We start from the raw sequence: 25,410 nt of genomic DNA on the forward strand, positions 1-25,410 counted from the left end.
AAATAACAACGTAGATTTGCATGTTAAGAATAAAGAGAAGGCACTGCTAAATCAGATTTCTTCACTGTTAGTAAAGTTTATATGCGTAGGTCTGAAGATTTTTTTTTTCCTTGAGAGGAAGAAACTAAGCAATAAACTCAAATTTGTAATAAAAGTGATGTGAATAAAGAAAAAAGTCAGTAGATGGCAGTATAGAAAGCATCATTGGTCCCAGAAGAAAAAAATCTCACTGACTTTATATTATCATTTTTTTAATTAATTAAAATGTGACCCTTCCAACCTGGGATAGAAAAGTCAGTAAACCTGATTTGTTATTTCACTGTTAGATATTTTGTAACCAATATTTTTATTGCAAAAAATGTTCATACTTTTTTTTTAAATAAATCACATTGTATCTTATTCAAAAGTTTCCATTAGCTATCAGCTCCTAAGACTGTACTTTGTAAAGGGTCAATATTCTGAACTACTAATAGTCAACATCACTTTTAAACCTCAACCACTGAAACCAAAAGAATGAACTGGAAGATTAACTACTGGAAAGCTAAAAGCTGGATGGAGTGGTAGTTTTAATTTAGTGCATGTTACTGCTCTGGCTGTATTCACTTGGATGTAAACAATGATTTTTTTTATCACATTTGCAATGGACATGTTATTCCCTAAAAGGTATTTGTTTTGAATTTGTTATCATTACATTTTTGTGGAACAGTTAGTATTGAGAAGAACATGACCATATATGGTAGCATCATGCATGGATGTATGCAGTGGATCCAGAGCTCTTTACAAATTACTATGATTTGTTAGTTGTGTATGTGCTGGCTTTTCTTTTAAACCTGTTCATGTTATAAGAAATTAGGGACAGCTTCTCTAGACCTTGTCATTTACTGCTCTGATTAAAAGATGGCTCAGTACATGCTGCTTATATTCTAGTGAACAAACATCCATATTCCAGAGTATATTGAGGCAAATTCACTTCTGCAGACAGTGGAGTTAAATTTGGCAGGAAACTGGTGTATTAACTTTTTTTCTACAGTTCATAATGTATGTAATAACCTGAGATAAAGCAATCATTCTGATTTCTTTGAAATCTTTAACTAGCTGTCAGTTACACAATCAGTGTTATGTAATAACTTGAATTATAAGAGACTGGAAAGTCTGCCAAGCAATCAAAGTAATTAAAAGAAAAATAGAAGCTAAGTTTTTCAGTACTGACAATTTCATTAAATGGAGAGTTTAGAAGAAAGAGCCATATGAAACAGTTAAAATACTAGCGCTTAAAACCAGCTCAAGAGAAGTTGAAGTTAAAGCTATCAATAAATTAACACTTAACTAATTAACATACATATTAATATCCTCTTTGTTCAGGTGGGAAATGGACATTCAGAGATTGTGTCTCATAGGAGAAGTCTGAGAGCCAATATTAGAATTCAGTAGTTCCTGGTTCCCAGTCCCACACTCCTACTACACTACTGCTGATTGCTTCAAAAAATTCGATATATCGAGGCTAGTGAATTTCACATGTTGGGGGGTTGACAACAAAGCAGCATGGCACCTCATGTTTGATTTTACTGACATCAGTGTCACCTGCATTCTGAGTGCAATAATAGCTGCCTAAACCTCATCCTGTCAGAAAACAACAAACTATTATGCCCGTGCCAGTGCTTTAATTGATGCCAGGCATGGGCTGTTAAGTGCAGCTTCAGAACCATGGAATTCCTGTTAAGAATATTCTTTATGTTCAGATCTGTTTAGGGCCTGGGGGGTGAAAATACTTCCCCACTCCCCAGCTCCCCTCTCAGGAAAAAAAAAAAAAAGAGAGAGAGAGATAAGAAAGATCTTTCTAAGGAGTTATCGTAGCACAAGAAATTATGAATTTGGGCCAAACAGCTGGTTACTTGCTGTGTTCTCTGTTCTGATACTCCTTATGAGGACAGGAGTTGTTTGTGGAAGTCATATTGTGCAAGTGGTGATGGGCAGCCACTAATCTAACAAATATTTCCCCTAAGCCTGTGATAAGTCTTTTATACTGGGAGGCATGTGCTATAGAAAAGAGGGTTGAGGAGTAATTGCTTTCCCATTTGAACAAAAAAGAGTCTCTCTTAGCCAGGATCAGGGAGGCAACACCACTTGATCAACAAAGTTTTAATTAATTGCACTTCCTGGAAATGTTTATACTTTTCTCCAAGAACAATGTACACTGTGTGTATTTATTGTAAAGCACAGCGGTCAAATTCCATCATTTGAAATGAAGTGCAGAAGGGCAATGAAGACCATGGAGAAATGATCTGGGGTTGGGAAGAAAGAAGGAAGAGTGTAGGGGTACATGTTCACGTGTGTTTGTGTACAAATATATATTCTGCACTCCTTTATACTGCTGATTGGTGCATTCCAAAGGCAAAAAATTCACACTTCAAAAATGTTTTGTGAACTACAGAGATGTCATCTCTAGCAGGACTGATTGAGCAGCAGCCAGAATGGGGGAGATTCCATCACAACCTGGGCAATTGCCCCAGCTCTCCCTCCTGTTTGATGTGGGGATTTCTAACAAGGGCCCTACAGCACATCACTATGTATAATTGTACATATAGTATTGTGGCAAGACCAATGTTCAAATTGTGGCAAATTGCCAGCACTACTTTGATGGGTCTCATGCTTTCTCTTCATGGGGAGGGTTCAGGGCACCATTTCTCACCCTGAACTGGGGTATTAACTGCCCCACTAATGTCCTAGAGGAGGGGAGTGGAGAGGGAGGGACCCAGGCCCACCCTCTATTCCGGGTCCCAGCCCAGGGGCCCTACAGATAGCGGTAAACCACTTGAACTAGCGGTTCCTTCCCCTGGGCTACTTCTCTCTCCTGCCCTTCAGCTTGTGGGGCTTGCTGCCCTCCCTCTGCACAAACCAGGTGTCCCTTTACCTAGGGTCTTCGTCTTCTTAGCCCACCGCAGCACTTCTCCAAACTTTCCTCTGCTTCCCTCCAAACTGCTCTCTACTCCAACACCAACCTACTCTGCTTCAACTCCTTCCCTTGTCTGATTGAAGCAGGGAGTTTTTATCAGGTGACTGGCTTCAGGTGCTTTAATTGGCTTCAAGTGCTTTAATTAATGTATAGCAAACTTTCTTCCCTCTACAGGGAGTAAGGCTCCCTCCTAACACTCTCCTGCTGCCCTCTGGCCATGCTGTATCACAAAATATAAAAGTTTGATTTGTTTTAGCACCCAATTGCAGCCATGGATTAAGGCAAGATCTATGGGGCCAAGCCTTGGGGTCATAGGGTGCTTGAAACGAGCAGTGGGTCTCATAGGAGAATCAAGTGGCAGCACACAGCTGATGGCTGACTACTGGCTGCCTGCTTGGGTGGGCTGGGTTGCCTTACACGGGTGGGAGATCAAGGGCCCATGAATGGGAGGAAGAAAAGAAACCACCTGGAGGACCTAGGGGGGTGCGGGGGTGGATTAATAAATGTCTTTTGAGGAGGGAAAAATGTAGGTTAATTTGAGTCCTGTTTATCCGTAATCTACTTTCCTATAAGTTTGACACGTAAAGGGTGCAGCGAGAAAGTTTAACATGAGGTGCCTTACACAAGAGCTCCTGACTGTAGACCAAATCCTACTCTTGGATACATACATGCACCTCCCATTGAAATCAATGTATTCTGCACTGTCTGAAACTTCTGGGTACTTTTCAGCGGGAGCCTCACGCAGAGTGGAATTTGGCTCTCTTGTGTAACAACTCAAAGCAGTCATTAACTTCATGCCAAAACTCTTCCAGAATCAATAGCAATAATCAGCTCACATATGAAAAGTATCGGAAGAGACAGGAGAACATAGTTCAATGGGATAGACCTCTTTCTCTGTGTATCATTCTGTGCTGCATGTAAAACGCTTGTGACTTCTGTCAACACTTGTTTTTAGGCACAGTAAGGAAGGGAGATGTGAACTTTTTCTTAATCTATGTGAATAAATAGACTAAAACTGTTATGCCCCTCTGTGGGTTCAGCTGGTGCCAAGATGCAGTGGGTGAATTTTCCATCTTTCATTCTTCTGACAATGCTAGTGTCAGGAAAACAAGACATTTAGAGGAAAGTCATTTAGTGGAGTTTGAGATTTCCAAAGGAGTCTAAAGAAGTTAGGTGCCCAATTTCCACTCAATTTCAATTAGACTTGTTCATCCAACCCCCTTCAGCTCCTCTAAAAATCCCAGTCTTTTTTTAAGGTGTAATATTCATGTTACTCCCAGAGATCCATGTGACACTTGGATACTAAAGTGTGTGTCCGCTTTGCCAGACAGAAAATTGTTGTGCAATTATGTTGACAGTGACTCTTATCTCCTTCCAGGTGAGGACTGTTTTGGTTAGCTGGGTGTAGTCTCACTGGTTGACTGTAGTGGTCCATAGCACTCTGGTCTTTGAACTCGCTCCAAACTTTTTGTTTGGATACTGTGAATATTCAATTCATTCTCACCAGGGAAAGACCTGCCTTTTGTCTCTGGGCTGTTTTCTTCCCTTTCTCCCATTTTTCCTCCCTGCCTTTTCCTCCTCAGATTTGCTGCCTCTCTTTCCCCAGTTCTTCTTCCTGCAGAACCAGGCAACCTGACCAGTCACATATTCTCTTCCCTGCTTTAGTGCCTTTGCTACCATCACTTTAACTCCTCCTTGTCTTCCTTGGTGCAGCCACAAGGAACCTGACTGGGGACCTCTTTTCTGACCTGTTGGAGCAGGAAAGAAAACCAAACAGCCACCTTTTCACCCCACTCTGGAGTGAGTGTGGTGGGCTAGGGGAGACGGCTTACAACTCTCTGTGCTTGCCATCCCCAGCTCAGCCACTTGCTGACATCTGGTCATCAACCAGAGTGCTGGAGGAAGCTGCTGGCTGGGAGTAAGCAAAGCAGCTACAACTTTCAGTTGAGGAAAGGAGCTGTACTGCAGCTGCTTTATCTGAGTGCCATTAGAGTTGGGTACAGGATGCTGGTACAGCATCCCAGCTTATACCAGCCCTCTTTGAGTACCACATTAGATGAGGCCTACTGTTCCAAGACTAGTTTCAGGCTTGTTACATTTTTTCTGTCCACTTCTTGTGTGCATATCTATCCTTGGACAGAATAGTATGGGAAGAGTAAATTAAGCTGGCTTCATCAGTCATGGATATCAGAGTTAGTCTGAGTCTGCTGCTAAACTCTTAACTTTCTTTTCTTTTTTTCTCTTGACCTTTTTCTTAATCTGGCTCTTCCCTGACTGCAATGGAATTAAAATGGTTTGAAGTAGTGTTTGGCAATCGTTTGTTTCCATCCTTTTTTGGAATGCAGTCTAGGAATTTGTTCTTTTGCTAATTATTTAATTATTACATTGGCATTTCAGTATGCACCCAGAAAATATTTAGATAACAAGATATCTTATTTGTCTCTCATCTCTGTGAGCTCTGAATTGAACAAGAAACAGGGATATGGCAGGCTTTTGCTACTCATTTTAAAGCGGTGCACTGAAAATCTGAATTATATACACTAATTACACATTATTTTTTCCGTCGATCTTTTGTGTAAAACCTCCAAAAAAGAAATAAAAGTGATAAACCTATGATCATGTCATTTTAGTGTCATCAAAGCTTTCAGTTTCCCTAGATGATTTCGGACACAGTAATCCAAAATGACAATGATCTTGCCCCTAAAAAGCGTCTCTCAGCCAAATCAGTCCTATAACGCTTCACCAATTTTCCTGCTTGACTGAGCAAATATAACTGATTAGGAAGAGCAGTATTATGTATGATGGTAATACACTCCTCTTCTTCCTGCACCTCAGTCAACTTCTCTGCAGAAGCACAGGGAAGAGCTCAGTCTTTTCAGGACTTTAACAAATAATAAAACTGCATAGAAAGTGCAATACAATTTCATACTATAACATTTAATATAGAAAGACATTTGCTACCAGCATTAGGAATACTTATGAAAACTTTTCCTAGAGAGCTATTTTGTTGTATCTCTACTGGGTTTTCTCATACAGATTTCACCAATTGGTTGCTGTTATGTAAGTTTCAGTGCAAGGAATACCTTAGCACCTACACATGTACACTCCCCTCCAGTCTTTTCACAGAGATGACTTCTCCGTCTCTGCAGTGTGGCATCAGAAGTGCCTATGTATCACCTAGGCTTCTCAGAGCCAGAAGAGAATGGCAGCTCCAAACTCTTTAATCTCTTCAGCAAAGTAGTCTGAGCAACCTCATGGCCAGTCGCAATTCTTGTCCTGGAGTCAATAGTTGGCGTCTCCTTGGCTTCCAGTAAGATAAGGAATTTGGATTCAAAATGGCACAAGCTCTGGAACACAGGAGACACATCATAGTCCTGCACTGTTCAGCTACTGAGTCCCCAGGAGTGTCACCACATCCCCCTATCTTTTCCCCACTGAGCTCTGATTGGCTTAGCTCTCAGATGGTGAATATGTGGTACCTGTGAGACTGCTTGCCCTGAATGGAAACCTTCTGCATTGTTTCAGAGACAGCTACTGAGCATGCCCAATAACTACCACACCCCTTCCTCTAAATGTCTTGGTGCCCTTCTAACTGACATATGTCTGCACAGCAAAAGCTGTGAATGGCTAGGCTATGTAAACCAGCTTGAATTCAGGCAGCACGGGTAGCAATATTGGTAGTACAAACCCAGCATGGACCTTGGGCATGTACTTGACTCATACCTTCATCCTAGTTCAGTTTATGAAAAGGTCCAGCTAAGCATTACTTTGTGACCTCATTATCCACAGAGAGCTCACAATTCAAAGTGACAAGTGGCCTAAATAAGCATTGTCCCTAGCTTATATATTTTCCTCCTCTGACTCCCCATATTCTCATTATTTCTTGTTTAGTGCCCATCACCCTTATCTAGGTCTATTTTTACATGGTTTAGAATGATTAATATCGATCAATATTTTCAACAAAGAGGGAATTCACCTGGTCTACACTACAAAGTTAGGTCAATATAAGCCACCTTGTGTTGACTTAGTTTGCATATGTCTACACTTAAATTTGTCTCCCACCAACATAAGTGTCCTCTTACAGCAACACAGTAAAACCGCCTCCTCAAGTGACATTGAGCCAGGGTCAATGTACTGAGATCAATGCAGTGCAAGTGTGTTACTTATATGGGCCCTAGCAGTCGTACAGCAGCTGTCTCACAATGCCTGACAGTAAAAGATCCGATCACAATTGTGAACTCCACTGCTCAGGGGTCACAGAGACCAGAAGACAGCCTCCCCCTTAAAGTCATGGAAATTTTTGAAATGCCTTTTCCTGATTGCCCAGCTTGGCAAGACACCCAGCTGCTCTCCTTTGTTGTGTGCAACTGCCCAGCTGACCATACCAGCTACATGCGCCTCACGCGCTCCAGTTTGGGGTAGACAGGAGATATTGGATCTCCTTGGCTTGTGGAGAGAAGAGGCTGTGCAAGCACAACTACAGACCAGCAGCAGAAACATGAACATTTATGAGCAGATTGAACAGTGGATGCAGGAGAAGAGGTATGACAGGGACCAGCAGCAGTGCCATGTGAAAGTGAAGGAACTGGATCAGGTATACCAGAAGGCGGGGGAGAGGCGAACAGTCAATCTGGTGCCAGGCCACAGACCTGCCACTGACAAAGAACTGCATGCCGTATTTGGCAGAGATTGCACCACCACCACCCCGCAGACCACCATGTATACCTCCAAGGAGCCCGAGTCACAGGGCGTTGGTGAGAACAGCGAGGATGAGGAGTAGGTGGAGGAGGAAGAGGCAGAGGATGGGGGAAATGCGACCACGGAGTCCAGCTGTGCTGCAAGCCAGGACCTGTTAGACTCCACCATAGTCCAGTCAGTCCCAGCAGTTGAGCATGGGCGAGCCCAGTGCATGGAAAGGTATCTCAGGTAATAGTGTAATTGTATTTCCCATTACAATGATGTACAGATGGCACCCACAACTTAACAGGACACAGCTACTGACTTTCATTAATTTACTCCTGCCGGAAGAGTTAATGTTAAAACGAAGAGAGGTGGTCTTGTCACCTGCTTTTCATTCCCCTGTAGAATTAGGCAATGGAAGGGATTTGTTTATGTACACAGGGGTGTCCCTGGAATTCTTCTCAGAGAGCTCAGCGGAACTTTCATGGAGGTACTCTGCAGTCCTCTCCTGAAGGGATGGCGGCCGTATTTCTTCTCCGCAGACTTTCCCACTGCAGTCAGCGATAACTTCAGCTGGCACCCTTACAGTACACAAGCTAGCCGCATCTGGGCCTGGGCAGCTTCAGGACACCAGCAGCCCCTGTGCTGTCTGTGCCTTTGTCACCCTCAGGAGAGAGATGTCAGCTAAAATCACCACTGCCTGTGGAAATGGTGCTAGTATTCAGTGCCATTGCCCTATACTCATAGTTTCAGGCAACTGAGCAAATCCCTCCTCATTTCCCTCACCCCTGGGTGACCAGACTCAATATGCCTGATGCTGTGAATGGAGCCATGCACATGCATTCCAAAGCATAAGTGTCAATAAGCAGGTCTTTGCTTAAAACTTTAGGGGAGCAAGGGAAGGGAGTTCTGAATCTTAACTTTTGTGTTCCTTTGTGACTATATCGACAATGGTACCTCTGCGTCTTTTATCTGTAGCTGCTGCCATTGCGGACATGAGGGGTTACCCCTCCACATCCGCGAAACACCTGAGGCAGATAAGGAGGAGAAAGATGACGACTCTGGATGACTCGTTCAATGAGATCCTGCAAATCAGTGCTGCATCAGCCATAAGCAAAGGGTCTGGAGGGGGAACATTGCAGACAGCCTGGAGAAGGAAAGAGTGGACAGGAGAAAGACCCAGGAGCCATACCAGGAAAAGGAGAGGGAAGTGCACCAGGACATAATGGGGCTTCTCTGTGCTGCAGACTCTTGTGGACCTACAGGTTCAACAATCCCAGGCTCACCTCCCTTTGCAGTTCATGGAGAACTCCAGTACAGCACCTCCCTACTCACCCCCAAACATTCCACCTGCCATTAGCGTCCCCATCCCTACCCACCACTCCACCCTGGGTGACATTAAGACAACCACAGCTTCACATACCCTGACCTGTGAAAGCCACAGTTGCTGTATATGTAGGTAAAATGGACATGAATGTCTTTCCCCTTGTAAAGTTCTGTTCCATTAATTTATTATTTTTTTAATGTATTTGCTTTTCAGTTGCACAGATTTTTCTTTGCACTGGTTTTGTTACTGAATAAAATTCTATTATTTGGAAAATAGTTCATCTTTATTAGTTCACAACATGTGCTGCAGGGTGCCTAGCAGTTCTGAAAGCACCCACTTGTTACTGTACAGTGTGACACAACTCAGAGGATAAGTGACGAACAGTGTAATAATCAAAAATATACAGCAAGCACTGCAAAATTAATAGGTGCATTGACAGTGGTAGATTCAAAGATATACACCAAGCACCACACAGTTCCTAACTGGCCCCAAAACAGCAGGGCACAGTGTAACACAATGCCTTACTGTGACTCTCTGTTAAAGTGCTCTTTCAAATCCTCCCTGAGCTGTATAGCTCCGGGTTGAGCTCTTCTACTAGCCCTTGTGTCTAACTGTTCAGACTCAGCAGACAGCCACTCCACCCCAGCAGCAACTTCCCCCCTTGGCTTTGCAGATGTTATGCAGGACACAGCAGGCAGCTGTACCCATTGGGACGTTTTTTCATTCAGATCCAATCTTCATTCAGCATCCCTTCTATCTAGAAAAAGCGCATTCAACAGTCATTCTGCACCTGCTTTCCTTGAAGCTTTCCTTGGTACTGTCGAGGGGACTGGTATATGGCTAGATGAGCCAGGGGAATAAGGGGTAGGCCGGTCCCCCAGGATCATTATTGGTTTTTCAATATCACCAATGGTAATCCGCTAGGTGGGAAAGAAAGTCCCTGCTTGTAGCCTTGTGAATAGTCCTGTGTTCTTAAAGATGTGAGCGTGATGCAACTTCCTTGACCAGCCAACACTGATGTCAGTGAATTATTTCTGGTGATCCACCATACTTGCATAACCATAGAAAAGTAGCCCTTTCTGTTGATGTACTTTGTGGCAAGGTATCCTGGTGCCAAAACAGAGATATATTCCACCCCATTTCAGGAACTCATTGCTGCAAATCCATCAACCTTTGGTCTGCATATTGCTGGGACTCAGATCTGCATGGCCAGAGACAATTAACAGCCCTGTACACTTGCATGACAATGGCCCCCCAAGTGGATTTTCCAACTCTAAAATAATTTCACACTGACTGATAGCAATCCATCATTGCTAGTTGCCAGAGCACTGTCACCACTCACTTCTCCACTGTCAGTGCAGCTCTCGATTTTGGTCTCTGCACTGGAGGGCTGGAGCAAACTCAGCACAGAGATCTAGAAATGTGGCCTTGTCCAACTGAAAGTTCTGCAGCCACTGCTCATCATCCCAAGCCTGTATCATGATGCAATCCCACTACTCAGGGTTCATTTATCGGGCCCAGAAGCTGCACTCCATCATCTGCAGCTGCTCTGTGAACACCAACAACCACCTTGAATTGGTTCTTATTGTGTCCCACAGCACTCTGTTCTCCAAGAAATCATCATGTTTCTCATTGCTTTGATTCTTCTCCTGGCTCTGTAAATACCAGACGATCATGCATCCTGTGCTTACAGTGCGTATGACAATAGTGAAGAGCTGAGCAGGCTCCCAGCTTCTGTTAGAGATGCTGGACTGCAAGGGTTTGTGGGATTTTTTTTAAAAAGGTGCAACAATTATGGGATATAGATGACATGGGATGGAAACAGTTGCATGCTGGAAAATTGTCCCTTTGCTCCCAGTCACCCCTGCATTGCATTACCAAAACTTCCCAAAAGACCATGCACTGGACGATGGTGGGTGGCACACCAGGATACTTTCCCATTGTGCACCTCACTGTGCACTGACACCAGCACTCCTGGTGAGTATGCCCAGCGTCAACATAAGAAACCAGATCTGACACATACAAGTGATATAACAACTGTGGTGGCTTTATGCAGATGTAACTTGCGTCGACCAAAGTTTGTAGTGTAGACATGGCCTCATACTGCATGCCTGGCCCCTCTGCTTCTCACTCTCCCCACAATCATTCCCCTCTCTCTACTCCCACCCAGCACACACAACACTGAGGGTATATCTACACTATGAAATTAGGTCGAATTTATAGAAGTCGTTTTTTTAGAAATCATTTTTATATATTCGAGTGTGTGTGTCCCCACAGAAAATGCTCTAAGTGCATTAAGTGCATTAACTCGGCGAAGTGCTTCCACAGTACCGAGGCAAGCGTTGACTTCCGGAGTGTTGCACTGTGGGTAGCTATCCCACAGTTCCCACAGTCTCCGCTGCCCATTGGAATTCTGGGTTGAGATCCCAATGCCTGATGGAGCTAAAACATTGTCGCGGGTGGTTCTGGGTACATATCGTCAGGCCCCCGTTCCCTCCCTCCCTCCGTGAAAGCAGCAGCAGACAATCGTTTCGCGCCTTTTTTTCTTGAGTTACCTGTGCAGACGCCATACCACAGCAAGCATGGAGCCCGCTCAGGTAACCGTCACCGTATGTGGGTGCTGGGTGCTGGCAGACGTGGTACTGCATTGCTACTCAGCAGCAGCAACCCCTTGCCTTGTGGCAGCAGACGGTGCAGTAGGACAGATAGCTGTCATCGTCATGTCCGAGGTGCTCCTGGCCACGTCGGCCAGGAGCGCCTGGGCAGACATGGGTGCAGGGACTACATTAGAAGTGACTTGACCAGGTCATTCTCTTTAGTCCTGCAGTCAGTCCTATTGAACCATCTTATGATGAGCAGGCAGGCGATACGGATTGCTAGCAGTCCTACTGCACCATCTTCTGCCGAGCAGCCATGAGATGTGGATGGCTTGCAGTCCTTCTGCACCGTCTGCTGCCAGCCAAAGATGTAAAAGATAGATGGAGTGGATCAAAACAAGAAATAGACCAGATTTGTTTTGTACTCATTTGCTTCCCCCCCTCCCCCGTCTAGGGGACTCATTCCTCTAGGTCACACTGCAGTCACTCACAGAGAAGGTGCAGCGAGGTAAATCTAGCCATGTATCAATCAGAGGCCAGACCAACCTGCTTGTTCCAATAAGAACAATTACTTAGGTGCACCATTTCTTATTGGAACCCTCCATGAAGTCCTGCCTGAAATACTCATTGATGGAAAGCCACCCCCTTTGTTGATTTTAATTCCCTGTAAGCCATGTTGTCAGTCGCCCCTCCCTCCGTCAGAGCAACGGCAGACAATCGTTCCGCACCTTTTTTCTGTGTGGACGCCATACCAAGGTGAGCATGGAGGTCGCTCAGCTCACTTTGGCAATTAGGAGCACATTAAACACCACGCGCATTATCCAGCAGTATATGCAGCACCAGAACCTGGCAGAGCGATACCGGGTGAGGAGGCGACGTCAGCGCGGTCACATGAGTGATCAGGACATGGACACAGATTTCTCTCAAAGCATGCATCATGGTGCTAATGGGGCAGGTTCATGCTGTGGAACGCCGATTCTGGGCTCGGGAAACAAGCACAGACTGGTGGGACCGCATAGTGTTGCAGGTCTGGGACGATTCCCAGTGGCTGCGAAACTTTTGCATGCGTAAGTGCACTTTCATGGAACTTTGTGACTTGCTTTCCCCTGCCCTGAAGCGCATGAATACCAAGATGAGAGCAGCCCTCACAGTTGAGAAGCGAGTGGTGATAGCCCTGTGGAAGCTTGCAACGGCAGACAGCTACCGGTCAGTTGGGAATCAATTTGGAGTGGGCAAATCTACTTTGGGGGCTGCTGTGATGCGAGTAGCCCATGCAATCAAAGATCTGCTGATATCAAGGGTAGTGACCTGGGAAATGTGCAGGTCATAGTGGATGGCTTTGCAGCAATGGGATTCCCTAACTGTGGTGGGGCCATAGACGGAACCCATATCCCTATCTTGGCACCGGAGCACCAAGCCGGCGAGTACATAAACCGCAAGGGGTACTTTTCAATAGTGCTGCAAGCTCTGGTGGATCACAAGGGACGTTTCACCAACATCAACGTGGGATGGCCGGGAAAGGTACATGATGCTCGCATCTTCAGGAATTCTGGTCTGTTTCAAAAGCTGCAGGAAGGGACTTTATTCCCAGACCAGAAAATAACTCTTGGGGATGTTGAAATGCCTATAGTTATCCTTGGGGACCCAGCCTGCCCCTTAATGCCATGGCTCATGAAGCCGTACACAGGCAGCCTGGACAGTAGTCAGGAGCTGTTCAACTACAGGCTGAGCAAGTGCAGAATGGTGGTAGAATGTGCATTTGGACGTTTAAAGGCGCGCTGGCGCAGTTTACTGACTCGCTTAGACCTCAGCAAAACCAATATTCCCACTGTTATTACTGCTTGTTGTGCGCTCCACAATATCTGTGAGAGTAAGGGGGAGACGTTTATGGCGGGGTGGGAGGTTGAGGCAAATCGCCTGGCTGCTGGTTACGCGCAGCCAGATACCAGGGCGGTTAGAAGAGCACAGGAGGGCACGGTACGCATCAGAGAAGCTTTGAAAACCAGTTTCATGACTGGACAGGCTACGGTGTGAAAGTTCTGTTTGTTTCTCCTTGATGAAACCCCCCGCCCCTTGGTTCACTCTACTTCCCTGTAAGCTAATCACCTTCCCCTCCTCCCTTCGATCACCACTTGCAGAGGCAATAAAGTCATTGTTGCTTCACATTCATGCATTCTTTATTAATTCATCACACAAACAGGGGGATAACTACCCAGGTAGCCCAGGAGGGGTGGTGGAGGAGGGAAGGAAAATGCCACACAGCACTTTAAAAGTTTACAACTTTAAAATTTATTGAATGCCAGCCTTCTCTTTTTTGGGCAATCCTCTGTGGTGGAGTGGCTGGTTGGCCGGAGGCCCCCTTCCCTTCCCCCCCCCCCCCCCGCCCCGTTCTTGGGCGTCTGGGTGAGGAGGCTATGGAACTTGGGGAGGAGGGCGGTTGGTTACACAGGGGCTGTAGTGGCAGTCTGTGCTCCAGCTGCCTTTCCTGCTGCTCAACCATACACTGGAGCATACTGGTTTGATCCTCCAGCAGCCTCAGGCATTGAATCCTGCCTCCTCTCATCACGCTGCTGCCACATTTGAGCTTCAGCCCTGTCTTCAGCCCGCCACTTACTCTCTTCAGCCCGCCACCTCTCCTCCCGGTCATTTTGTGCTTTCCTGCACTCTGACATTATTTGCCTCCACGCATTCATCTGAGCTCATGCTGTCCTCCCACACTGACAGAGCACAGAGAACATTTCATCACGAGTGCGTTTTTTTTTCTTTCTAATCTTCACTAGCCTCTGGGAAGGAGAAGATCCTGTGATCATTGAAACACATGCAGCTGGTGGAGAAAAAAAAAGGGACAGCGGTATTTAAAAAGACACATTTTATAAAACAGTGGCTACACTCTTTCAGGGTAAACCTTGCTGTTAACATTACATACATAGCACATGTGCTTTCGTTACAAGGTCGCATTTTGCCTCCCCCCACCGCGTAGCTATCTCTCAACCCTCTCCCCTCCCCGTGGCTAACAGCGGGGAACATTTCTGTTCAGCCACAGGCAAACAGCCCAGCAGGAACGGGCACCTCTGAGTGTCCCCTGAAGAAAAGCACCCTATTTCAACCAGGTGACCATGAATGATATCTCACTCTCCTGAGGATAACACAGAGAGATAAAGAACGGATGTTGTTTGAATGCCAGCAAACATACACTGCAATGCTTTGTTGTACAATGATTCCCAAGTACGTGTTACTGGCCTGGAGTGGTAAAGTGTCCTACCATGGAGGACGCAATAAGGCTGCCCTCCCCAGAAACCTTTTGCAAAGGCTTTGGGAGTACATCCAGGAGAGCCGTGAATGCCAGGGCAAATTAATCCTTTCACATGCTTGCTTTTAAACCATGTATAGTATTTTAAAAGGTACACTCACCGGAGGTCCCTTCTCCGCCTGCTGGGTCCAGGAAACAGCCTTGGGTGGGTTCGGGGGGTACTGGCTCCAGGTCCAGGGTGAGAAACAGTTCCTGGCTGTCAGGAAAACTGGTTTCTCCGCTTGCTTGCTGTGAGCTATCTACAACCTCATCATCATCATCATCTTCTTCATCCCCAAAACCTGCTTCTGTGTTGCCTCCATCTCCATTAAAGGAGTCAAACAACACGGCTGGGGTAGTGGTGGCTGAACCCCCTAAAATGGCATGCAGCTCATCATAGAAGTGGCATGTTTGGGGCTCTGACCCGGAACGGCCGTTCGCCTCTCTAGTTTTCTGGTAGGCTTGCCTCAGCTCCTTAAGTTTCAGGCGGCACTGCGTCGGGTCCCTGTTACGGCCTCTGTCCTTCATGCCCTGGGAGATTTTGACAAAGGTTTTGGCATTTCGAAAACTGGAACGGAGTTCTGATAGCACGGATTCCTCTCCCCATACAGCGATCAGATCCCGTACCTCCCGTTCAGTCCATGCTGGAGCTCTTTTGCGATTCTGGGACTCCATCATGGTCACCTCTGCTGCTGAGCTCTGCATGGTCACCTGCAGCTTGCCACGCTGGCCAAACAGGAAATGAGATTAAAAAGTTCGCGGTTCTTTTCCTGTCTACCTGGCCAGTGCACCTGAGTTGAGAGTGCTGTCCAGAGCGGTCACAATGGAGCACTCTGGGATAGCTCCCGGAGGCCAATACCGTCGAATTGTGTCCACAGTACCCCAAATTTGACCCGGCAAGGCCGATTTAAGCGCTAATCCACTTGTCAGGGGTGGAGTAAGGAAATCGATTTTAAAAGCCCTTTAAGTCGAAAAAAAGGGCTTCATCGCGTGGATGGGTGCAGGTTTACATCGATTTAACGCTGCTAAATTCGACCTAAAGTCCTAGTGTAGACCAGGGCTAAGTTATACAGTCTTAAGGAACAGAAGTGGCCAGACCTAGCAAATAGATTAAATGCTAAGGAACCTGAAGTTCCTGAACTGCCTGGACTGAAAGATTAATTTTAGACTGCTCTGTAAAGGCCTGAGCCAAAGACTATTGAAGTCAATGGAATGATTCCCACTGGTTTCAATGAACTTTGGATAAGACCCTAAAAATGGCCATGCTAATGCTAAGATAGAAGATTGTATGCAGTATTGTAGCCGTGATGGTCCCAGGATATTAGAAAAAGGTGGGTGAGGTAATATCTTTTATTGGACCAAATGATTGGCAGGAGTGAACTCCAGAGGCAGTGACCTTCTAGTGAGAATGCTTAGTGCGAGAAGCACGAAGGTACACAAGGGCAAGCACTGTTGCACTACAATGACATGAGTGGTTCCTATCTACAATGTATCTTTCAGTCAAACTGATCCAGAATACAACCATGTATGTTGTTGCAAGCTTTCCTATGTATATATGAGTTTATAAATTGCAGTAGATTTCTGTAACATTTCTAGGCTCTTGTCAGATTTTACAGTTTCCCAATAAGACTTTAATTAATAACAATTTCCTGCAAGAGTCAATAGTATTTTGTAAATACCATCTGATTAACAGTTTTAGAGGGATATTAGTGAACTCCATTCTGCCCTGACAGGATTAAGGTAATTGAGTGATGGTGGCAGCCATATATAAATTAATGAAAATCTGCCCAAACATCTTTTATGGACAGATTCAGAACTACTAGGTGATGTCCATGACACTAATAGTACTATGTAATTTCTGTGTGATCACTATTTAACCATGTTTTATTTGGAACTCAGAATTCACATTTGCCTTCTTTTAAAACAAGGTTTTACTTTCTCAACAGGTGACTCTTGAGTCAAAATGGCCCAGAAAACTCAGCTAAGTGATGATGAGAAGTTCCTCTTTATAGACAAAAACTTCCTTAACAGCCCACTTGCCCAAGCAGACTGGACAGCTAAAAGATTGGTATGGGTCCCCTCAGAAAAGCAAGGATTTGAAGCAGCAAGTATCAAGGAAGAGAAAGGAGATGAGGTTATTGTCGAGCTGGCAGAAAATGGAAAGAAAATTGCAATCAGCAAGGATGACATCCAGAAGATGAACCCTCCAAAATTCTCCAAAGTGGAGGACATGGCAGAGCTGACTTGCCTCAATGAAGCTTCAGTGCTGCACAATCTAAGGGAGAGATACTTCTCAGGCCTAATTTATGTAAGTAAACTCAGGCTCATCGCTGTTACCTACTGATATGTTGACCGAGTCCTGTCATGAAACTGACACACCTTAGCCAGTACAGAGGTTCTGTGTTTCTGAACAATAATGACATATGTAGATTATGCCTTTCCTCCTGACGCTTTCCAATGTAAAATGCATTTGATCCATTTTCCCATTTGACTTTTTTGTATATTCTACATTTTCCCCTGTTTGACTTCTCCTATTGTAACTAAAGATACAGCCTCTGTAGTTCTGTTGCACACTAGCTTAGGGGAAGGCCCAAAGACTTGCTAATTCTGAAAGAACAGTGGTGACTTTGGAGGTTTTCCTTAGATAATCATAGAATCATAGGCAGGGCCGGATTAACTTTTTGTGGGCCCAGCACTAAACATATTTGTGGGCCCCCCTGGGGAATGATTGTAAAAGGGGATGGGGGCAAAAGCACAGTGAGGCAGGAGCTAGGGTTGGTCCCTGGAGCAAGGGAGGGGCCATGGGTAAACTGCAAGTGCAGCAGGGCTGGGGAGGGAGTAAACAGGACCCCCGCGCCTGCCCACATAGAGCGGGTACATACCTGGTTCTAGCCTATTCTCTTTGTCTGTCTGCACTGAGCTGCCCCTCCTCCAGCAGCAGCAGGACAGGTTCTCTTCCAGCCCTGTGGGGTGGGTGTTGGGAGTGGGAGGAGCAGAGGCTAATGTGGTTACTCCTATAACTGGACTTTTTGTTTCCAGTCAGCACTGCTAACCGGACACCCAGGTTCCATTTTCGACTGGAGTTTCCAGGCTAAAACTGGATACCTGGCAACAGGGGTGCCAGAAAAGCCTGGGGGGGGAGGAGGGGCAAGCAATCATTTTTAAAAGTGAGAGGGCTAAGCCTTAAGGGTGGGGGGCAGGGGGGGAACAAGGGGTGGGTGGGCTAGGGAGTGGAGAGGAGCTAGTGGGCACGGCCATGTCTGCTGTACTGCCCAGGTAGGTTGGAGACTGTGGGGATCAGCTGACACAGTATCCCCAGCCCAGGTGCCGTGACAGCCAGTGGTGGATTTAGTGTTAATGGGGCCCCCTGGCCCTGTGCTCAGCTTCATTTTTGGGGCCCCTCCTGGGGACCCAGACAAGAAAAAAAAATTCTCTCTTATCTCCCCCCGCCCTCGTTTTTCATTCTTTTTTTCTTCATCCTCCTCTTATGAGTAATAGCAAGTAAATGAAAATAAAGTGAGGTACCTTGATTGTTCTTGTAGTCTAACTTATTTTTCCACAGACCACTTGAAAATCACGGAGGGCCTGGATGGACCACTTAATGATCTTTCCAAATATTGTAAAAAACCGTTGGGGTACGGGGTCTGGTCAGGAGCTAGGGTGAGGGATGGGGCTCAGGGTTGGGGCAGGAGGTTGGGGTGTGGAGCACTTATCTGGGGCAGCTCCTGTTTGGTGCGAGGGGTGTAGGTGGGAATTTGCGGGGGGTGCAGGAGCTCTCGTTTGGTGCTCAGGATGGGGGTGGGGATGTGGGAGGATGCAGGAGTCAGGGCATGGGGTGTGGGGGGGGGGGGCTGGGTATGTGTGGGGGTGCAGGAGGCAGGGCAGGGGGCTAGGGGTGTGTGCAGGGGTCAGGGTGGGCAGAAGGTGTGGGCTTGGATCGTGGGGGGTGCTCACGGCAGGGGGGCTTGAGGGGGTGTACCCCGATTCCAGCCCTTTCCCCAAGGCCCTGCCCCCTCCTCTTCTCCTCCCTCTCTCTGGAGCGGCGAGCATGCTGAGGCTCTGCTCTTCCCCCTCCCTCCTGCCAGCAAACAGCTGATTGGCGGCAGGGAGAGGGGAAGGGGCGGGAAAGCAGCATGCTGGGGGAAGAGGTGGGGGAGGAGCTCGGCTGCCGGCAGAGCCTGCCCTGCTGCAGCAGGAGCCCCAGGAGGCAGCACCAAGCTTCTGCCCCCACAGGAGAGAATGGGATGGGGCGGAGAAGAGTGGGCCGGGGCCCCCGTGGGCCCGGTGCCATGGTAAATCCGGTACTGATCATAGGATCATAGGACTGGAAGGGACCTTGAGAGGTCATCTAGTCCAGTCCCCTGAACTCATGGCAGGACTTATAATACTTAGTCCTGCCATGAGTGCAGGAGAATGGACTAGATGACCTCTCGAGGTCCCTTCCAGTCCTACGATTCTAAGTATTATCTAGACCATTCCTGACAGGTGTTTGTCTAACCTGTTATTAAAAATCTCCAATGATGGAGATTCCACAACGTCTCTAGGCAATTTATTCCAGTGCTTAACCACCTTGACAGTTAGATAATGTTTCCTAATGTCCAACCTAAACCTCCCTTGCTGAAATTTAAGCCCATTACTTCTTGTCCTGTCCTCAGAGGTTAAGAAAAACAATTTTTCCCCTCCTCCTTGTAATATTCTTTTACGTACTTGAAAACTGTTATGTCCCCCCTCACTCTTCTCTTTTCCAGACTAAACAAATCCAATTTTTTCAATCTTCCCTCAGAGGTCATATTTTCTAGACCTTTAATCATTTTTGTTGCTCTTCTCTGGACTCTCTCCAATTTGTCCACGTCTTTCCTGAAATGTTGCATCCAGAATTGGACACAATACTCCAGCTGAGGCCTAATCAGTGCAGAGTAGAGCAGAAGAATTACTTCTCATGTCTTGCTTAAAACACTCCTGCTAATTAAACGGAGCCCCAATCTTGTTCCTGTTGAAATCAATGGGGGGTTTTCTCATTGACTTCAATGGAAGCATGAGTCAGCTCCCAAGTCAAGTGTTTCAGACATACTTCTCCCTGCCCCAAAAAAAACCAACACCACCAAAACACTACCCACCTATAGGGCCTAACCCCGCGGTCCTTTCTCAGGCAATATTCCCTTTGAAGTTAGTGTGGGTTGCCAGGGTATAAATCAGCACACAGGCTCCAGTTCAGCTAGTTACTTCAGCACATGCTTAAATTTAAACACATGAATAGTTCCACTGGAAATCAAATAGAACTACTCGTATGCTTAAGTGCTCTGATAAATCAGGACCATAATTTTGTTCAGTATATTCCATTCTTCGTCTAAAATGTTTCCCTTTTTTGTTCAAATTTCTGATCAAAACAATTTGGAATTCTCTTGATGTTCCTGTGCATTGGACTTGTACAGCCAAGATATTTCCATCCACCAGTCCGCACAGATGTATTTTATCATTACCAAATCCTATAAATTAAACATAACTACATCTACTGAATTGTAGAACAAGAGACTCCATGATATCCAGTAGGGACTTCACCATTGCTCTCGATTTTATGTGGCAGGCACTCAGATACTGTGGTGCTGGGCAGCAGTATAATGCCCCAAGATGGGTAAATTGTGCTGCTGTGATATTTGTCATCAATGATTGGATGGAAATATGGAGCTGATCTGACAGATTTTACTGTTTCTTTTAAAACTTTCTCATTAGTAACATGAAAATCCTTAAAGTGGAAGGTAGGAAATCAGGCAGAAAATTAGGTAGTTATGCAGTGCTACACAGAGACTTATTAATCATCAGGTAAAACCTTTTAAGAGGTGTAAAGTCTGGTGCCTTTCATTTGGGAGCTTGATAAACCTAGCAAAATCAAGATCTCTGAAAGAAGTTCACTATTGCAAGTTCCAGCATTTGAGGTTATGATTAGATTCTAATCTGAGAGAGGAATACATTGAACTGTTTGTTAAAGCGTCATTGAAGGGACACCATCAATTTAGAAATTACACTTCTGTCAAAATGTTTTGCTGCTGTTACAAACAGCACCTAACATAACTAAGTGAAAGAAACTAGAGGGGGAAATTTTATCCATTTTTTGTGTATTTACTTTGCTCATTCGACAGCACTTGTGAATAGTCAGTTCCACTTTCTCTTACATAGCTACTCAGTTTCCCTTGTTACAGGACTTACATGTAGCAAAAGAGGAGAGAAAAATATTTTTACGAACAGGAAAATGTGATTGTAAAAATCAGAAAAAATTGATGGGGGACACAAGAGCAAGCATAGTATCTGAAACTACTTTAAACTTTCTCATTTAACTAGATTTCAATATGATGGTGTTAATTTAACACACAAATTAATTAATATAATTTGCAGTACAATGGCTCACTATTTCTTGCAGCAGTAAGGAACAATAGCTTCCATCTACTGTTCTGTGATATACAAAACTGCCCATCCTTACTCAAGCGCTTAATACTAGTGAACTCGCTTATAGTTCAGAAAAAGCGGGAGGCATTTAAACAGAGCTCCTAGCTTCATTCTCATTCATTCCTTAACTAATCGGAAGAATTCTCTCCTCACTTTTAGTCATGCAATGCATGCATTGACTTCTTTGGAACACATTGACATAACTGAGAGGAGAATTTGACCTAAGTTGTTTTTAAAAAATCTTTTTCCCTGAAGAACATCTCTAATGAAATGTGGACCCCTCATTTTGCTATAGATAAGGATAACTTGAATAGAAAGTTCAAATTACCTGCCCTGTCCATTTACATTATATTGCCTTTTTAATATACATTCAATAACAAAATTGATCAAGCATGATAAAAGCTCCCTGCAAATAAGCTTTGAGGAAAAGGTTAAGATATGTCCTTTTTTTTTAGTGCTTACTAAAAGTATGTGAAATGGGGATATTATCAGAGGAAAAACAATCTGACCATGCAGAACTAGCATTTAAGCCAACGATGCTGTTGACTTTGCTATTATTGCCTGCTGGCATTATCTTATTTAAGAAAATATGATTTGAGCACTTCCCAGACATAAACTCTAAGCACGAGTGCTCAGTGCTCAGTTTTCTTGAATGAGAATGGCTCATTTGCTTCTGTTTTCCACGGGGCAGGCTGAGGCACTGGAAGACGATAGAACCTTTACTGCTTTCACTGTAGCAGACTCTCCTAAAGTGGCTATTTTCTGGAAAAACTCCAAGCCTATTTTAGCGCATCATGGAAAATTAAGAAAGAAATAAGGATTAAAATTGTCCTTCCTCTTGCTATCATATTTCATGTTGCTCAGAAAAAATAGAATCTGCCTTCTAAACAACCAAGTCCTACACAATCCTAGATCAAAGGATGATGATAAACATGAATATCGGTAAAATATTTCATATATATTTCAAGCAACAAGTGACAAAACTTCCATTGACTCTACTGGGAGCAGAAACAGGCCATTGGTGTAGGTAGATTAGATTAGATTGATAATTTCCCATTAACACTAAATGATGTCACTATGAATCCCGGGAAACATACTGTCGGAATTTTAAGGCAAAAATTGGGTGTAAGTATTAAAATATAGAAAAAATATGTTTGGACTAGAACCAGATTATCTCATCATGTCTTTCCTTAAATAGTTTTTATCCTAGAACCATATAACAAAAGACATATTAACACAACTCTCTGACTACAGGTAAAATTTTAGGGTAAAATTCCACTGTCTGATCTACATACTGGAGGCCGGAGTCTCAGGTGGTGTAAATCAGCATAGCTTCTTTGTATTCAGTGAAGTTATCTCAATATTATCTGTTGTGGACCTGGCCCAGCATGTACACTCTAATGTTTGGCTCTCACTCCATGGCTGGGGGATTGATGTCGGTGGGAGATTTGCTCACATAGAGCAGTATAGTGAAGGTCAGGCCCATTGTTCACATTGGAAAGACAACCTATGGGCTGTGTCTTTCCACATTGTCTATGAGGTTAGGGCATTGCAAGGTGAGCAAATTCAGTTTCCAAGGCATGGCTGTATCAGATTAGTATTTGTCTTTCTGAGGCTTGAAGTAGGAGAGATGTAAGTAGTTTGCCCAATTCCAGTAAGTGCATCTCAATCAGATGATTAGAGAGAAACCATAATGTCCCAGCTGCCCGGAACTCAAAGGAAAATGATGTGTTTTTAACGGAGAGAGCAGAAGGAATATTTCTAACACTAACGGAACACACAAAGTTTACATCCTTAGCGCTTACATAAGATTTTAAAGGCTCACTTCTCTCCCAGGAGTCTGCAAGGACAGCTGTGGCAGAGGGGCGTTCACCTCCTAGGGAGGCGGGGGCAGGAGTAACATCTGCCCTTTCTCAGAGGAGGAGTTTTAACCAGCCTGTGGTTGGTAGGAGTCACTTAGATACACTTAGAATCAACAAGTATCCAGGGTGCCATGGCCCTGCTGCCATCCCTAGATGGCCCAAACTATTTTCTGGGCTGTGCCTGCCAGCTCCAGACCCTCTGTGGCCTGGCATGTGGGTGACTTGAGCTTCTGAATCCCACTGTCCGGGCAGACTGTATCGTTGGGGCTGGCAGCTTGATTTAACACATGCAGAAATATCTTTTAACCCTATGATAGATTATCATAAAATCTTGCCTACAGAGTGCTTCATATGCACTAATTCTCCTTCTCAATATCCTCACCAGGTAGATGACCTGGGATTGTAGCTGAGCTTTCACAAGCTGGGAAAGGAAGATCTCAAGTAATTTGCCCCAAATCAGACAGAGCCTATGTCAGAGCTAAGATTAGAATTCCGGAGTCCTGTGCGTGGATCAGTAGCTCATATTGTCTCCCTGCTTAAATAACCACTTCACTATTAACTTCTTACTCTTTAAGGCCCTGATTCAGCAAGGTACTTAAGCACATGCCTAATTCAAAGTACATGAGTTATCCTACTGACTCCAGTAGGACAAGTCACATGCTCAAAGTCAGGTATATTCTTAAGTACCTAGCTGAATTGAAGCCAAGTTAGAACTGTTCTTAAATGGGAAGTCTACATGCTTTTTCGGGGGGAGGAAGTGATGTTAGGTATGCAAGATAAAGTTGCCCAGCTGTCCTTGATTTTAAAAGCCTTAAGGGAATCAATCTTTCAATCACTATGTAACCTTAAACTGTTATTTAAAACTTCTAATTGTTTTAGACATATATAGTCCTTCAACACTGGTTTATAGGAGTCTGAGACAGATTTTTTTTTAACTGAATATTTGCCCAGTCTGAAAGAAACCCCACTATCCATTTAGTTCTGAGCTCTTCTCTCTTTCCAGTATACGGGATCATTTCAGAATGTTTGGAGTTGGGACTTCCCTTCAAGAGTCCAATGCCAAAGAGAATCCAGTGTTCGTAACTAGTGACCTATCAGTTCTAAGCGTAGGGACCTTGAAGGAAGTGAAGAGCTTGACCATACTTTCCTTGATATCTCACATAAGAACATGCAAATGCAGCAGTAGAGTTTCCAAAGGTAGTAGACGTGTGAGCACTGGGATCCTTTGACCTAACCAGAATTAGACCACAGGAGTTCTCCCGCACAGTGCAAGTAACCAACCTGTTGATCAGCACTGCAAACTGATGGATGCTATTTCTGTGTTTGCCTAATACCATATACGGTGTTCAGTCTGTATTTAAAACTTGTACTGTTTCCTAATATAGTCAAGAAAGGGAAATCCCTGTGCCCATATTTTAAGTCTCTGCTCAAGGACACAAGCCTGCAGAGATGCCTTTGCGTGGTCACATTTTGGAGGTTCTTGTGATGGCTACTGTACAGCTAGACCTATACTCAAACATATTCCTTAGATTCAGGAAGGAAAAGATCAAATAGAAGCAGCCTCCTGTGAAATAACTCAAATGGTATATTAAAAAACTGTCCAATAATAATTCATCTATATAAATATAAATTAAAATAATTGGAAGATGTTAAATTCGTAAATGATTGTAGTTCCAATTCTACAACACAACTTTTTTCCTTCTCATTTTCTTTTTTAAATCTAACATGAAGTTTTGATTATGAATAAATGATCAGACAGGTTTATAGTTCTTTACCTGTGAATTGTTTAAGAGCGGATACTGAAATCTGCTAGCTAGCCACAGTCATGCAAACAAATTTCAGCCTGTGAAGTGCTTTGCAAACTGTTCACTTTGACTACCTGCTATTCATTATTTGTGGTACGTGATTAGTCACTTATGTCATGTGCTATTGTTTCTGCTACTGATTGGATAGCTGAAACCTTTTAAAATAAAAGCATAATGAAAAGCAAATGATGAACAACAAATAGTCAATGTTCCTGTTTGCGTGAATATCCTTATTCACATGTAAAGAATCATTCCCTAAACTATTGTGTTAACAAAAACCCCAAAGCCAGGTAATAAGGACATTCATGTGGTCTGACCAAGCAGCAATTTGGAACTAGAATGAATTTTTTGCAAACAGCCTTTGCAGTATTCATCCAGCTCTACATTATATACAGACCACCCTACTTTAAAAAAAAAAAAATCAAAGTCAGTTTCAAGTTTTTTCCCAGTTATCCT

General features: G+C 44.5%; 1 protein-coding gene across 5 annotated transcripts in view; it reads left to right on the top strand.

Moving 5' to 3' along the window:
• The window catches only part of MYH11 (myosin heavy chain 11), a 102,005-nt gene that overhangs the window by 1,288 nt on the left and 75,307 nt on the right, over positions 1–25,410 (top strand). For all 5 annotated transcript variants that reach the window (XM_043523455.1, XM_043523454.1, XM_007058145.4 and 2 more), the window contains one exon: positions 16,793–17,154. In XM_043523455.1, coding sequence (XP_043379390.1) covers positions 16,810–17,154 — 345 coding nt within the window. In that variant the 5' untranslated portion in view covers positions 16,793–16,809. The remainder of the gene's footprint in view (positions 1–16,792; positions 17,155–25,410) is intronic.

This window comes from Chelonia mydas, chromosome 10 (genome assembly GCF_015237465.2).
Source record: "Chelonia mydas isolate rCheMyd1 chromosome 10, rCheMyd1.pri.v2, whole genome shotgun sequence".
NCBI classification, from domain to species: Eukaryota; Metazoa; Chordata; order Testudines; family Cheloniidae; genus Chelonia; species Chelonia mydas.